The 14,670-nt window shown below is 36.2% G+C and overlaps 1 protein-coding gene across 2 annotated transcripts in view; it reads right to left on the bottom strand.

Annotated features, from left to right (window-relative positions):
* Positions 1-14,670, bottom strand: part of COL21A1 (collagen type XXI alpha 1 chain) — a 99,436-nt gene that overhangs the window by 58,942 nt on the left and 25,824 nt on the right. For both annotated transcript variants that reach the window (XM_015859231.2, XM_015859230.2), the window contains 7 exons: positions 13,534-13,653; positions 12,098-12,649; positions 7,186-7,354; positions 6,838-7,054; positions 4,745-4,918; positions 2,356-2,433; positions 22-30 (listed from right to left, as the gene is read on the bottom strand). In XM_015859231.2, the coding sequence (XP_015714717.1) occupies positions 22-30; positions 2,356-2,433; positions 4,745-4,918; positions 6,838-7,054; positions 7,186-7,354; positions 12,098-12,649; positions 13,534-13,621 (1,287 nt within the window). In that variant the 5' untranslated portion in view covers positions 13,622-13,653. The remainder of the gene's footprint in view (positions 1-21; positions 31-2,355; positions 2,434-4,744; positions 4,919-6,837; positions 7,055-7,185; positions 7,355-12,097; positions 12,650-13,533; positions 13,654-14,670) is intronic.

Genomic DNA, 14,670 nt, shown 5'->3' with positions numbered 1-14,670 from the left:
GCAGTTTAGGATTGTGCCTACCTCTCCATTCTGAAAGAAGAAAGACAATATTTAAGAATAAGACAATACTTGCATTAAACAAAATCCATTCATTTGTAAACATTATCAAAACCAGTCATAGATTTGAAGCAGTAAATATCCAGCATCTGTAATTCAAACTTTCAGACTTTCTCAGATTTGTGCACAGCTGCTGCCAACAGACAAGAAGCTCAGTATCATTTAAGAGTCTCTAAACAAGAGCTGCCAGGAGCAATTTTTAAAAGGCGTGACAAAACTAAAATTAAAACTGGACAATGCAAATATTCATATACCAAACGTTTAGACTTTGCTCAAATCTGTTGCCAGGAGTAACTTCTCATCAAAAGAATACTCATTCATTAATAACCAAATATATCCTTAAAGCATTTCTAAAATCCCTGGTTTCTGCCCGAATTCAGCATCTGGGAAAATGCACAGCAGCACAGAGTCAAACCTGGCTTTCTCTAACATGATTTCCTGTGTGACTGCACAGTATCTGTAGTATCATAAAAAAAATCCCCATATATTTCATCACATCAAACATGAAATTGGCTATTTTAATGATTTAGCCACCATTACCTGCACCACATACAGGAGTTTTCTGATGCACACAGTTATCACAATCACAATCTTTATAAAATGTGAGTGGAAACAGGTTTCTCCGAATTCAATCTTTCCCTTGGGCAAAGTCTAGAGAAGACTGTTTTTCCCCAAGGATCATAGTGGGAGTTTGAAATTATTCTAAAGCCTCAGGGAGAGGGGATGAATTCAGGCTGTAAATATTACATACAGCCCCAGCTTAGTTGAGGAGCTCTGACACAACCACACTGTGATGGAATACAATCACAAACCACATGTGTCTCCAAATTTCATTACCCCGTTGGAGACCATCCAAAATTTTTATTTCTTGAAGGAATCCAGAGTTTCATGGGTGAAGCCTAAATTTAATTTACAACAGTTTGTGAAAATAAACTGGCAAAATGTAAGCTTTTTGCTCAGACATCTTGCCAAGTTGAAGAGACTGCAAAACGACAGACTTTTCAGTGTTTATTTCTAAGGATTATGCTTTTTTTTTTTTTTTTAAATTATTCCCGTTTATTTTTTATATTGTACTCATATTCTGCAAAGAGCAAGAAGATATGCGGTGCAGGTAAATAGTTTCCTTCATATTTAAAGCTAACTTTAACTGCAAGAGTGTTCCTGAGTTCATTAGTTCTAGATACACACTGAGATTCTTTGCTCAGAGATATGATTTAGAAGAAGGTTTTAGGGTACTATGGTTAGGCTGAGGTTGGACTTTACAATCTTTGAGGTCTTTTCCAACCTGAGTGATTCTATGATTTCAGAACAGTAAGAACCTAGCCATTTTCTTATTTCCTAAGTTCTGAATTCTAGAAAGGTTTTAATATGGGTGCATATCACAACGGAAATGTTAACATTACCTGAATGGAAGCCAAACACACTAGCTGTGACTCTATGCAAATTTAGCAAAAAATAGGAAATATCTGGATGTTGAAGACTTGCAGGCTCTGTTCTCAAATTGGCAAGGTGGCCTGAATATACTAAATCACAACGTGCAGAATATGGTTTTGCATGTACACCAACTATCTTTAACTCAGTCGGGTTTAGGCAACAAACAAAGGATGACATTTTGAAGTAAAAACTGCAGATATAAACCAAGTTCTTGCAAATATTTTGGGATGGAAGTTGAATGCTTTAGAAAATCTGGCCACAGCTCTGTGCCACAAGTGATTTTCTAATTTGTCTGCACGTGTTTTACTTTTCCTTGTATAATTAAGTAAGAGAAAAGAAAAAATCAAAGGAGACCCATGGGCTTCCTAATTGCATGTAAGAACCTTGCAATACTGAACTGCATTTTACTTCTGTCTTATTAATAACATACTTCATAAAATATTGGCTTCACTTCAGCCACTGGGATGTTAAAAACAGACTTCAGCATAGATATTTCTGATATGAAAAGGTGATTTAAAAATATAAGTATGTTGAGTACATACAGAATTTTCACAGAGGAAGTAGCAAAATATATATTAGATAAGTTAAAGCATTTTACACTGCTGCAATCTAGCTGTTTTATTAACTTGAAATGTTTAGGTACGTGAATTGTAACTGAAAATTCTGAGATTATTCTACACTGCTGTTACAAATTAGCACTGTCAAATATCTAAAATGAAAAAAGCTTTTAAAATGTGTTTGAGCAAAACTCAGGCTGAAAGTGGACAAATTGTGGGTCACTTGATACTGCAGTCTTAAGTCAGCTTCAAACGGTGACACATAAAAAAGCCAAGTATGTCACAGAAGTTCATCTATTGTACTCACAAATCCTGGGATCTCACAGACTGTCTCTCGATTATTTTGCTCTGGGTCACAGTAGATTCGCAGTTTCTGTATATCAAACTATAATTTAAGACATAAGAGACATTTTTAGAAAAATCGTTCAGTCTGACATTACATGCTTAAACAAGACCCTTCTTACTTTATATCATTCCACAGGTTTAAAAAACGAACATAATATTAAAAAGCAACTGAAAGTGAAAGCTCTATGTGTCCACTAAAGTTAATCAATGAAAGATGTAGGAGCCCTAAAGTGAGGCTTCTCACAATGATTCGTTTGTGCAACCGATTCAACATTCTGTAACAGAATTGTTTAAAGAAAAATAATCAACCCAAGATTTTGTTTTCTAAAATAATAGAAATACCCTCAGTCCTTGGTAATAAACCCAAACATGCACAGCACAAACAAAACCAGTTGCCAATGCCGTCTGGAAAGTTACAATAGAACAAGTATTGGACTGGATGAACTTGGAGGTCTTATCCAACCTTGGCAATCCTATGATTTAGTTAGTAAAACCAGCACTTCCCTTTTCACCTTAGCAGTCCTGGTTAGACATGTCTACACTGATCTGCCTCTTCTGAACACCCTGGGGGTGTTCAAGGAACGACTGGGTGTTGTGTTGAGGGACTTGGTTTAGTGGGAGCTATTGGTAATAGGTGAATGGTTGGACTGGATGATCTTTTAGGTCTTTTACAGCTTTCTTGATTCTGTGATTCTAGATGTAAGATTACTAAATTTTGGTGAAGTATCAGAAAATGTCCCTGAAATTTGGAATAATTTAGTGTTCAGGTGCATGATGTAAAATTATAAGAAGCAACCAATAGAAACTTTGGCAACAGGTAAGCAAAAATCTGTGCTATTCTGCTCTGCCACTATAGGAAAACAAAAGCACTGAAGCCAGCTTTTCTAGCGTGAAGCTATCACAGACACAAAGAGAAAAAAAGCCCCAATATCACTTAACAAGAAATCACAGATCATAAGTTTGACAAGCAGGGGGAAGAAAGAATATCAAGTCTGTTAATACCATATGTAGCAATATGAGTATTTTTTGAAATACAGAACTGCAACATGAGGCAGATTTTCTATTTTTTTCTAGTCTGCTATCAAGAGATGTTCTGATACAATGCTACATTCCTAAAACGTTTTCATTTTTATTTTAGATTAAATGTTTTGCTAATAACATTCTTCAACTGAGTAACTGTATTGTTGGGAAAGCTAGGAAATCCAATTCTGCAGAGACTTACAACAAAAAAAATAAATAAATTATTAAATTAAAAAAAAAAATACAACAACCAACCCTAAAATCCTAGAATATACAAAAGTGTGAGAATGAGATAATCCTGCACTAACATGGAAAATGCGTGAGATGATTGATTACAACTCCAAAATCTCTGGTTTCCTTGAAATAAGTGCCTACCAGAAATACGTGGGAAGCATTCACTGTTATTCATAAAGAGCGTTGCCATACAAACTATATTTCTATCAGAAATGCTGAGTCACACACACAGTATGCTGTCCAAGTTTCCGTGTACAGTTTTAGAATATGATAATAATAGCACTGAAGCCTGGCAGCAAATGCACAAAACTGAGAGTAAATGATTAATGGCATCTGAATAGAGTTAACGAAGATGATGCAAAACACATTAACATAGTTTAACAGGAGCTGTAAGGGTCATGAAATTAAGCACTGAAGTGTAAAAAAATATAATTGTGACTTACAAAACGAGTAGAAAAACTCTGCCTACTTGTGTGATTCAGTATATCTTAGTAATGCTTCTTTTATTCTCAATCTAATTGTTAATGTTAACATCATTTTGCCCACATTTTTATAAATGCATGGAAGAAATCTTCTTAGTCAACATCTGGAACACTGTTGGCATTACAATTCTCACCACTGCTCTAGCCTATATAGCCTGATGTAATCAGCTTTTTGGTGTCTGCATATATCTGAAGGCAAGAGGAATTTACCATTCCTCAGAATAAAGGACAGCCTCAATACAGCAGTTTTTGGTGCTTTTTTCCCCAGCACACCAGGAAAATGATGCTCCCTTCTGCACCCAGTATTTGCTGTGCAACATAGCCAGAGTTGACAAGTTTCATCCTTTCTTGACAGTTATCATATCAGTGACTCACCATAAACCAACACCCCCTGTAGGCACCAGCTAAGTTCACTATACAGAATACACCAGTAGTGCTGGGTCCTTCTGAGAATTCACATTCCCTCTACTAGAATTTTAAATATTAAATTTCAACCTACTGTAAATTAGAAGAGTAAGTGAAGGAAAAAATAAGGCACCAACGCAATGCTAACATACAGTACAACAGATACAATAATGTGACATTTGAATTACTGTGCTTTTAACATATGCATACCTGTACAGTTTCCTCCTTTCCAGAATACTTTCCTATTTGGGTTAGTCCACTGATGTAAATACCTAAAACAGGATGTAATGGTTTTGTTTCAATTTCTTGGTCATCTATATACAAAGTTACAAAGTCTTCTGTAACTAAGAGACGAATCTGATGCCAGCCTTCATCAAACAATGTCTAAAAAAGCAAAGAAAATGGAAACATTTAAAACAAAATTACTTATAATTTAAATGAAAATAGAAATAATTTTGAACACTTAAGCTATATTTACAATTGCACAGGAAAACAGAGTATTAGTCAAGCAACACCACAATTGAGAAAATTATACTTGCTAATAAATAGTCTGTACTTCAGAATTATTATAAAAGGACAAGTACTAGATTCATCATATCACAGAACCTCAGCCTAAGATTTAAACAAAGAGTATATTTACATAGGCAACAAAATGAGAGAGAGCTTTAGAGAAGCAGTGATCACATCTACCTAAGAAAAGAAAATCAACATAGGAAGAAATACAACCCTCTTGAGTCTTTCCCTTAACTTCAATAACAATTTAGCTATTTAGCCTAGCCTAGATCACCTTCCACATAACTAAATGTAAGAAATCAATCCCACAGTAAGTCCATATACATAACAGCAATTTAAACATGCCCCTTTCATTAGGTATCTTTACTAACTTCTGTAGGCATGAAGATAAATTAATTCCACTTCACTGAATACACTGGTCTCTCCACAAGTAATGCCTCCTATTTATTTCCATGGAAACTACAAAAAATGCAAGAAGCAAAGTAGGACTATTTCATAGAGCAAATTCTCAGCTACTAAACACTCTTTTACAACAGTCACTGGCCTTAGCTATGCATTTTTGCCAGCAATGAACAAAAGCCTGCATGCTGCGCCTATAAAAGTCTGCACCATTGGAGGTGAGCTACTGCTCTTGTTACCATTGCTGAAATGCACCACCCACCACCTCACTGTGCTCACATCCACTGTTTGGTCTCCATCAATGTTCAACAAGCATCAGTGAATGTCAGTGGGTGTCATTTTATCCTCACAGAGGAATTCAACAACACACTTTTGCTTCATAGACACTTCCATGTCAGATGTCCTTTTGTCAGACTGCCCCACTGCTGCCACCTTTGTTCAGCAACGAAATGGAATGGAGTATTGGCAGAAAGATTCAACTCCTACTGCCATACCATCAACATATGCCCTTGACATTGTGAGCCAAGATAAAAAAATAGGAGGCATTACTTTCAGAGCACCACACACTATGTAGCATCTCTGTTGCAAATGTATTTTATAGATTACAATTTTATTTGCAATAGTTCTCATTGCTCCAACGGAAAATCTTTCCCACTCTTTTTGTTTGTTTGTTTTTGCCAAAGTGTCCCTCTTGCTTGAATTAAAATAATACTCCCTGAGCCAGGAACAGGACTCTTTAGGCTGCGTATTCCTATACCAGTATGAACACGAGAGTGGAGACATTTAATCTTCTTCCTGCAACCTAGTTCATCTTTCTTACAGACTTGAATACTTCACTGGAATAATGAAAAAAAGACTGAGAGGAAACTTACAGAATACACTAAGAAGTGTTTACACAAAGAGGGGAATCCTTTCAGTGAGAAAAACAAGCAGCTGAAAGGAATTTTTATTCAACAGAGAGCTAAACAAATCCAGACCCAGCTCATTTTGTGCTCTTCTAGAGAAGAAAGTAACTCATTTCATTATGCATTTGCAAGGAATTTAGATGCTTAACAAAAAAACTTCCACTAAAAATGGACTACCCTTATTCTCACCTTCTAGACTCTACCATCAAAGGTGGAATGCACTTTCCAGCATATGTTAAACTATGAGCTGTGTGCAAAAAATTCTGTGTGATCTTCACAACTACCTGCTGGAAACTGCTGAGTAAAAACCACTTGCAAAGCAGCTGCTGTGGATGCTGAGGAAACATGGGCAAAGTACCCACCATACATTTTTAAATGCCTATACAGTCAGTAATAAAAATCATGCATTTTTAAAACATCATAAAGGGCAAAGGAAAAATGTGTATTTAAATGAGCATTCCAGCACAATGCTGATCTATTTCTTACCTTTACACGAGGTGCAGCAAAAGTAATAACCTGTGTGCCATTTATTAAACTTGTTGTAGTGAATGACAATGTTTTCTCTTCTCCATTAATTGTGACTGCTATCTGTGGTCTCTTATCCAGGCTTAGAACTCTCCACAAATCCCACGTCTTTTTTACTTTAAATCTTTGAGTGGAAACAAACACATAGGATGGAGGCAGACCTTCTGGAAACACATTCCTAAATAAGGCAGTGGAAAAGAAAAAGGCCAATACTTGAACACTTACATAAATCTTAAAACAAGTCTCTCTCAATTTAAACAAACATTAAAATCTTATCACACTTAGCACCTTACTTATCAGTGTAAATACCTTGTCAACTCTGACAGGTCAACACGGGATGTTACTTCATAAGCTTTAGCATTAGTAGTTGGTATTTGAATTCTCTTTTTAACCTTTTTCTTCACACCTAGTCCTACAAGAATGTCAAATCCTTTCTCATCTCGAGCTGCCACTGGAATTCTTGTTGGACAAACAGATTCTGCAAAGTAAGAAATGCATATACAGTTAAAAATGCAACTTAAAACATTCAAAAGGTAACCTCTTATCTACCTAATTTTTTGTTGCTGCCCTTCATGAAATAAAAAATAAACTTATAACTGCTGCTGAAGTACAAGAGAACTGATACTCAGAATCCTCTGAGACATGAAGCAAGAATAAAGAGATTTCACATTTTACTGCAACTACATACTGCTATTTTGATTTGCAACTAATTGTACTTAAAAAGATATTAGAATATTTGACTCATAAAAATATTGGGCTTATACTTTAGAATTCTTGGTCTCAAAATGCTACAATAGAATCATAGAAAGGGTTGGGTTGGAAGGGACCTTATATATCATCCAGCTCCAATCCCCCTGTTGTGGGCAGGGACACCTCCCACTAGACCAGGTTGCCCAAAGCCCCATCTTGTCTTGCCTTGAATGCCTCCAAAGCACCCACAGCCTTTCTGAAGCTCTCTGCACCAGTGGCTCATACCACCCTCTGAGTAAAGTTAGTTCCCCTCTTTTAGACTGAAACGTTCCCTTCATCCTATTGCTATTAGGCCAAGAAAAAAGTCCATCCCTGTCCAGTTTATGAAAGGACACAATGAGGTCTCCTTAGAGCCTTCTCTTCTCCATGCTGAACAAGCCCAGCTCCCTGAGCCTATCTGCATAAGAGAAGTGCTCCAGCCCTCTGATCATCTTCCTTTCTTCCCCTGGACCCACTCCAACAGCTCTGCATCCTTCCTGCACTGGGAGTCCCAGGCCTCAATGCAGTACTCCAGATGAGCCCTCACAGGGCAGAGAAGAGCGGGAGGATCACTTCCCACCCCCTGCTGGCTACCTCTCTTTTGACCCAGCTCAGGGTGCAATCAGCCTTGTGGGCTGCAACCACGCATTGCTGGCTCACATTAAGCTTCTTGACCACCAGAACCCTCCAAGTGCTTCTCCACAGCGTTTCTCTCAAATAGTTCTTCTACTCTGTACACATACCTAGGATTTCCCTGACCCTAATGCAGCACCTTACATTTGGCCCTGTTGAACTCATTAGGTTCACATGGGTCTTTCAGACTAGTCCGGGTCCCTTAGGATGGCATCCTTCCTTCCCTTCTGGTCTATCAACTGCACCACTCAGTTTGGTGTCAAAACCAGTGTTACTCTACTGCATTAACAATTCAGATTAATTCAGTCTCTTTCCTAATTACAAAATTAGACTGAAAATTTAAATAGTCAGGATTATCTACAGCTTTTTTTTTTTTTCCATTTTCTCAATTTTTATTACACTGGTTTCTGCTTGATGCTGGACAAAAACTGTGTAGTATTTTTTCTGTGGAAACTAAAGTAGGCTTAATGTTATCACTGTTTAATCTTTTTTACATAAAAACCAATACTAGGCAGCAGAATTAAACTGTTTTCAAAATGTGCAAGAGAGAAAAGTGAAATTTAATTCTAAAGTCAATACTGAATTATGGCATTAAATGAATTAAAAGAACAAAAATGCTCCATTACATTAAACTTATGCTAGACTATTTATGTTTTCATTGTTCACTTTCCGTTGTTTCTTCTGAAACACACATCTTCATAGAAAAATAAAAAGGACATTAGGAATAAGTTCCGAAGAAGAGGTGGAGAGCTCTCTGACCTCCATCATGATGGAGGGGCCAGAAAACTCAGGTCTTAGACTGGCATTTATTTCTATACAAGACTAGCAATGCCTCACAGCTTCTCTTTTTAGCCAACGCAAGGGCAATGAGAAGCTATCTCCATTCTGGTGGGAAAAGTGGGATACATGAACTTCAAGTAAACCTTCAGCTAGAGAGTATGCACAAACTACCTGTGACGGGAAAGAACAATCAACCCTAACAGGACATGACACAACTACCTGGAGTAGCAGCAAGAAACTGCATGCATTCCCCTTGGATTTCTTTTTTTTCTCCATAGCATAAGGTCACCACAGTCCCAAAACAAAAATACATTACAACTTATTTGCTTCATTGTATAAGAAAGAACTGCAATAATTCCCACCAGTTAAAGCAAATTAAAACACTTACCATCTGAATGCTACAATGAAAATGAAAAAGGAACAAAAAGGAAAATACAACACTACGTTCCTTCTCATTTGCCTCAAAACACAGACATAGGATTTTAGGTCCACATGCTCCAATAATAAGTAAAAATAACCACACTTTGTTTTTCAGGTTTATTTACAGTAAAAAGCACAGAGAGAATGATTGCATGATATTGCTACAAGGTTCTTTATTTCAAAGCTAAATAATGGCCATTAATACAGGCAACAGAAGACCATATGCTAACAAGATAACAAATGCATAAATATCTTCTCTGTCACAGTATGAGAAACATGCTGTAAAAATCAAACAATGCAGAAATTAGATTACTTTATGTGAGAGGGCCATTATTCTGAATCAAATAAATATAAATAAAGCATGTGTCAAATGATACATTAAGAAACTACTGTTTAATTTCAATGGCACATTGGGGTCTTCTGGTCCATCTTCTGCCAGGACTATTCTGACAATATCTAACTGGGCCATTACAAAGGATGCAGAAGTCAGTGGTAAAATTAAGAGCCGTCTTTCACTGGAGACAGGGCTGTTTCCAGTTCACGGCAACTCACCAGCCTACAGCTATGTCTCATTCCCTTCTAGTGACTTCATATAGATTTCTGATACTTCATTTTTCATTCCTGAAGCATGAAAAAGCTTTCAGATGATAAAATCTCATATCTACCTCTGAGGTCTACATTGACTATTATTTTTACATGCATTCTTGACAAACAATCTTTTCTGCATTATTACGGGAGAACATTAGCAATACAGAAATAGTCAACATCCAGAAGATGTTGACAGGAAGTCTTAAGTATCTGGGGATGCTTTTAGCCATATTTGCCTTTCAGACACCTCATCCTTTCTCGAAGAGAGGATCAACAGCTTTTTTCACCCTGGCATACTCTAAAACAAACACTGGAGTTCCCAACAGACACATGGCAGCCATCCATGCAAGGCACTTCATATCAGCTCTACTTGCTACACAATGCACCAAACCTCAGCCTTCTTTTCCCAAAAAGGAAAATACTGCCCCTATACTCTTAGGTTCATTAAATAACAAACTTAGAAACACTGAAGAGTAAAGGCTTGCATTTATTCAAACGTTAAAATAGAGTTGACCAATTCAAAATTGCAGAACTTCAAGAAAGTTCCATGTGGTTGACCATATCCAAATCATTGCTGCTTTGCCCTTACTGAACTTCCTCTCGGAATCAAAATCAATCATAAAAATATAAAAAAAATAATCCACTATTCATGTACAAAATTTCCCCAGCCTGTTGGTCTTTGAGTTCATCTGGTAAAAACATTGCAGGTAGAAACAAAGCTGCCAATTGGCTCTGCCCACTCTTCACAAGAGGCATCTCTGAATGTCAATGAGAAGGGAGAGCAAGTTAAGGGCATGGAGGAAAAGGGTCATTAGAAATAAATCAGTAAAAGGAAACACTAATTTGCTCATGTAGTCAGCAGTCACAGTTTAGTGCTGCAAGAGTTGAGTCAAATACTGTATTTGAATTTTAAGGACACCAGCTAGCTTAGCGTCATAAAAATATCTACGTTAGAAAAGACCTTAAAGATCATCACATCCAAGCATCCATCTAACACTAAAAATTCACTGCAAAACTCTGTGACTGCACATAATCCTGAAAGGAGAACATTTATCTTGACAAAATATAGTGTTTATTTGAAGAAAATATTGTGCTTATTTTGAGAAAACCACCCCTGCATGAAGTTTTATTAAAGAATTCAGCTGTACTTGGTTGATTTAACTTTTGGACTGACTTGACTTCACTACATCAGCCAGATGGAATTATTATGATTTTCATAATTTTATCAAGAAATAAGCACTATTAAACTCAGCATAAATAACACTTTCTTTTTTAAATGAAGTCAATACTCATTGTGAGATCAAATGAAAACCATTTCTTGTTCTTATGAAGTGCAGAAATATGGTACAAATAAAATATAATTTTCAACAACTCCTGGTAATAAAACATGTACTACATAGCACTGATGCATATTAGCCATCCTTCTGAGTGATATTTTAAAAGAAATTTGCTTGCTTTTTTTATACACAGGAAATAAACTGTTTTACAAAGTTATCAGAAAACTCTACCCAATAGCACTGCTGCAGCATTCTAAAACTAAAAAGTCATTTTACACTGTTGGTCTTGGCTAATTCCTCTACAAAATCCTTTTCACAAAGATCAGCTTGTTACAATTCCAGACACTTTTGCCAACAGTCTCTTTGTTTTATTCAACACACGCTTGCAGAATGATTCTTGTTTGGAATAATAGGCTATCCCTACAACTGTCAAGAAGAAACTCTGAGAAGTGGATATGTATCAGCTGCACCTAGAAAAAGGAATGAAGTAAGCCATATATCCTCAGCACTCAGAGATGTGCTCAACTACATCAGTGTAAAAAATTTGGAACTTAGGGCAAAATTCTACATGCTGAAATTAAATTCACTGTGTTAACATACTGCATCTTTCCCTCTTTGTCTAGCAGAGAAACAACATTTCAAGAGGGGTTTCTGTTAGCATGATCAAAAAGAAAGATCATAGGAAAGGTTATCAAGAGCCTTATAGTGATCATGAATTTCTGCTTGTGGAAGAAATCAGTATGGATACAGAATTCCATTCTGCATACCCTCTAAAACATTTTATGATCACTTACCTTCACAGAGCTTTTGCTTTATAACTTCTTTAATTCTCGATATTGCAATATAATCTTCAACATAAAATACATAAGTTGATGAAGGCTTGTTGGCAATAGCTTTAAGTTCATCCTCCTCAATTTCTGAGCCAACACCAATTGCAAACAAAGTGATTTTATTTTTCCTTGCTTCTGCTGCTACATCTTTGACTTCATCTTGGGATTTTCCATCAGTGAGAACAACTGCTATTTTTGTTAAAAATCTTGAAGATTTTGCAAAAAGATGGTCATAGGCAAACTGAATAGCTCTTCCTGTTCTTGTATTTCCTCCCAGGTAGTGTATGGATTCCATTTCCCTGATAAGATTTTCAGTGGATTCATGAGTTCCTAGAGGGATTTCAAGTACAGGGTAATCACTGTACTGAACCACTCCAACTTGGATAAATTTTGGCCCTATATCAAAATTTCTTGTAATATTGACAAGCCATCTTTTGATTATTTCAAAGTTTTCGGGGCCAACACTGTAAGAGCCATCTAAGATAAAGACTAAATCAGCTGGAGCAGTTCTGCAACCTAAAAAGAACAAAAATCAAACAAACATTTTAGCAAACTCACCCACATCCTTTCATATCAATTACTGTTTGTATTTGAATCTACGTCAAAATAAATACACATTAAAATGACAACAACAACAAAACAATCAGCTGAGTTTGTTAGAGAAAGGAAGACAGTTTCAGTAAGCTACACAGATCCAGTTTGGTATCTGAGATCTATACCACTTTCTGTTTTGTACATTATCACCAAAAACGACTATGAAATATTCTGGAATTTAGTTCCCCAGCTGCCAATTGCAATTCATGCAATCAGCAGAGAGGAATTATTTTTTTTCCCAATATCTAATTGTCTGCAGAGATGACAAATAGAAAAATCCTTTTTTGTTAGCAAATCCAAACACACTGAAGAAAAATAATCTGAATACTACAGAATTCAGCAGTAATATCCACTCCTTCTACAACTACATTTTAATGGTCTTCTGAAACTACTATTTGGCACCTCCAAAACTTGTCATAAAGCCCTGAGCCTCAGCTGAATGCTGTTAACAGCATATTATAATTTTATTAAAAGGAAAATGTTCAGTTAATCAGCTCAACCTCCACACTTGTCTAATCATTTAGTAAATACAATGCCTGTGACTTCTGAAGAAATGAGAACATAAATACTCAGGACACTACTCTAAACTAAGACTGGGCCTTTACTGTACCATCTGCTACCTTGGATGCTTTCAAGAAACTTATAAAGGTAATCCCTTCCTATGGGAGGAATAAGATATTGCATCATAGAATTTTCACAAGGAAAATTACCATAAAAAGAAATGTCTTTGTGTGACTGAAAATACATAGCATATAGCATGCTTTGAAAATTGCCCTAAGCTTTAAATGAAAAAAATTTAGACTTACTTGCTCTTGTTTCCCCATCTTCAGCTGAGACGTAGTCACGAAGTATTAGAAATAACAGTGTCTGAAAAAGTCTTACAAGCTGTGCCATGTGTATTATATCTTCTAAGTCTTGAGGTTAAACTAGAAGGGGAAGAAGTAAAGAGAAGATAGTGTCATTATTGTACAAAACAAATTCAAACTTTTGTGCTTTAAAACCTGTGCATGAGGAACAATTTTCAACAGAATCTGTAGGCTCTGACACAAAGCTGGTCTGCAATGGACCTCCGACTCAAAAAGTGTCAGTCAAGCTCACAAACCCAGAACTGAGTTCTGTCAACGCTCAGTTTTCACCAAGGCCCATATATGGACTACATACGTACACGAGGAAGTTTTATTATCAGTAGCTACTACAATTTCTAACCTGCTATCACTCCTCTAATCACATTATCCAAAGTCTTGACAGCTACTATTCCAAAGCACAGCAAGTGTTTACGTGTCACGTACTGGCATACAGAATTTATTGTCTCAATCCAAGCATCTGCCTGCTTCAAGGAGTCAGGTACTCCTTTGCCTTATCCACCTTGGAACTGAGCGCACTAGAAGTCAGGACACCAGGAATCATCAACCCCCAGTGATTGTGTCCCATAACACTCAAAGTTACATGAATTACATGCATCTTAAACTTCACATTTTTTATTCTGTTCATGATACCTCCTTTGTAATCATGGTCTCTGAACTATGTCTTCAATGGCAAACATGCAATTTTGATCTCACATTGCAGTCATAAATATTATTTAATAAACGTATTTAAATTAAGCCACACTTCTAAATTATTGTGGGGAAAAAAAAAATCATAATGATTGTTTCATATAAATCATAAATTGCATCCATCAGGTACCATAAATCAAAGAGAAGAATAAAAAATTTAGAGTAATTTAAAGATATCTTGGTGTATTTTAACAGATACATTTCCTCCATTAAGTTATTAGGTTTGCATTCAGAACACCATTGCCTTGCACCACTCGGTAACTCACCAACCAACTCACTGTTTTAAATTTTCCTACATTTATGAGCAAGTATCTAAACCATGGGGGAAAGAAAAGAAAAAAAAAAAAAAAAAAAAAAAAAAAAAAAAAAAAGAGATAAGCACAGTAAAAT

This window comes from Coturnix japonica, chromosome 3 (assembly GCF_001577835.2).
Source record: "Coturnix japonica isolate 7356 chromosome 3, Coturnix japonica 2.1, whole genome shotgun sequence".
Lineage (NCBI taxonomy): Eukaryota > Metazoa > Chordata > Aves > Galliformes > Phasianidae > Coturnix > Coturnix japonica.
The sequence above is the reverse complement of the archived record's forward strand: the minus strand, read 5'-3'. Positions and strand labels throughout refer to the sequence as shown.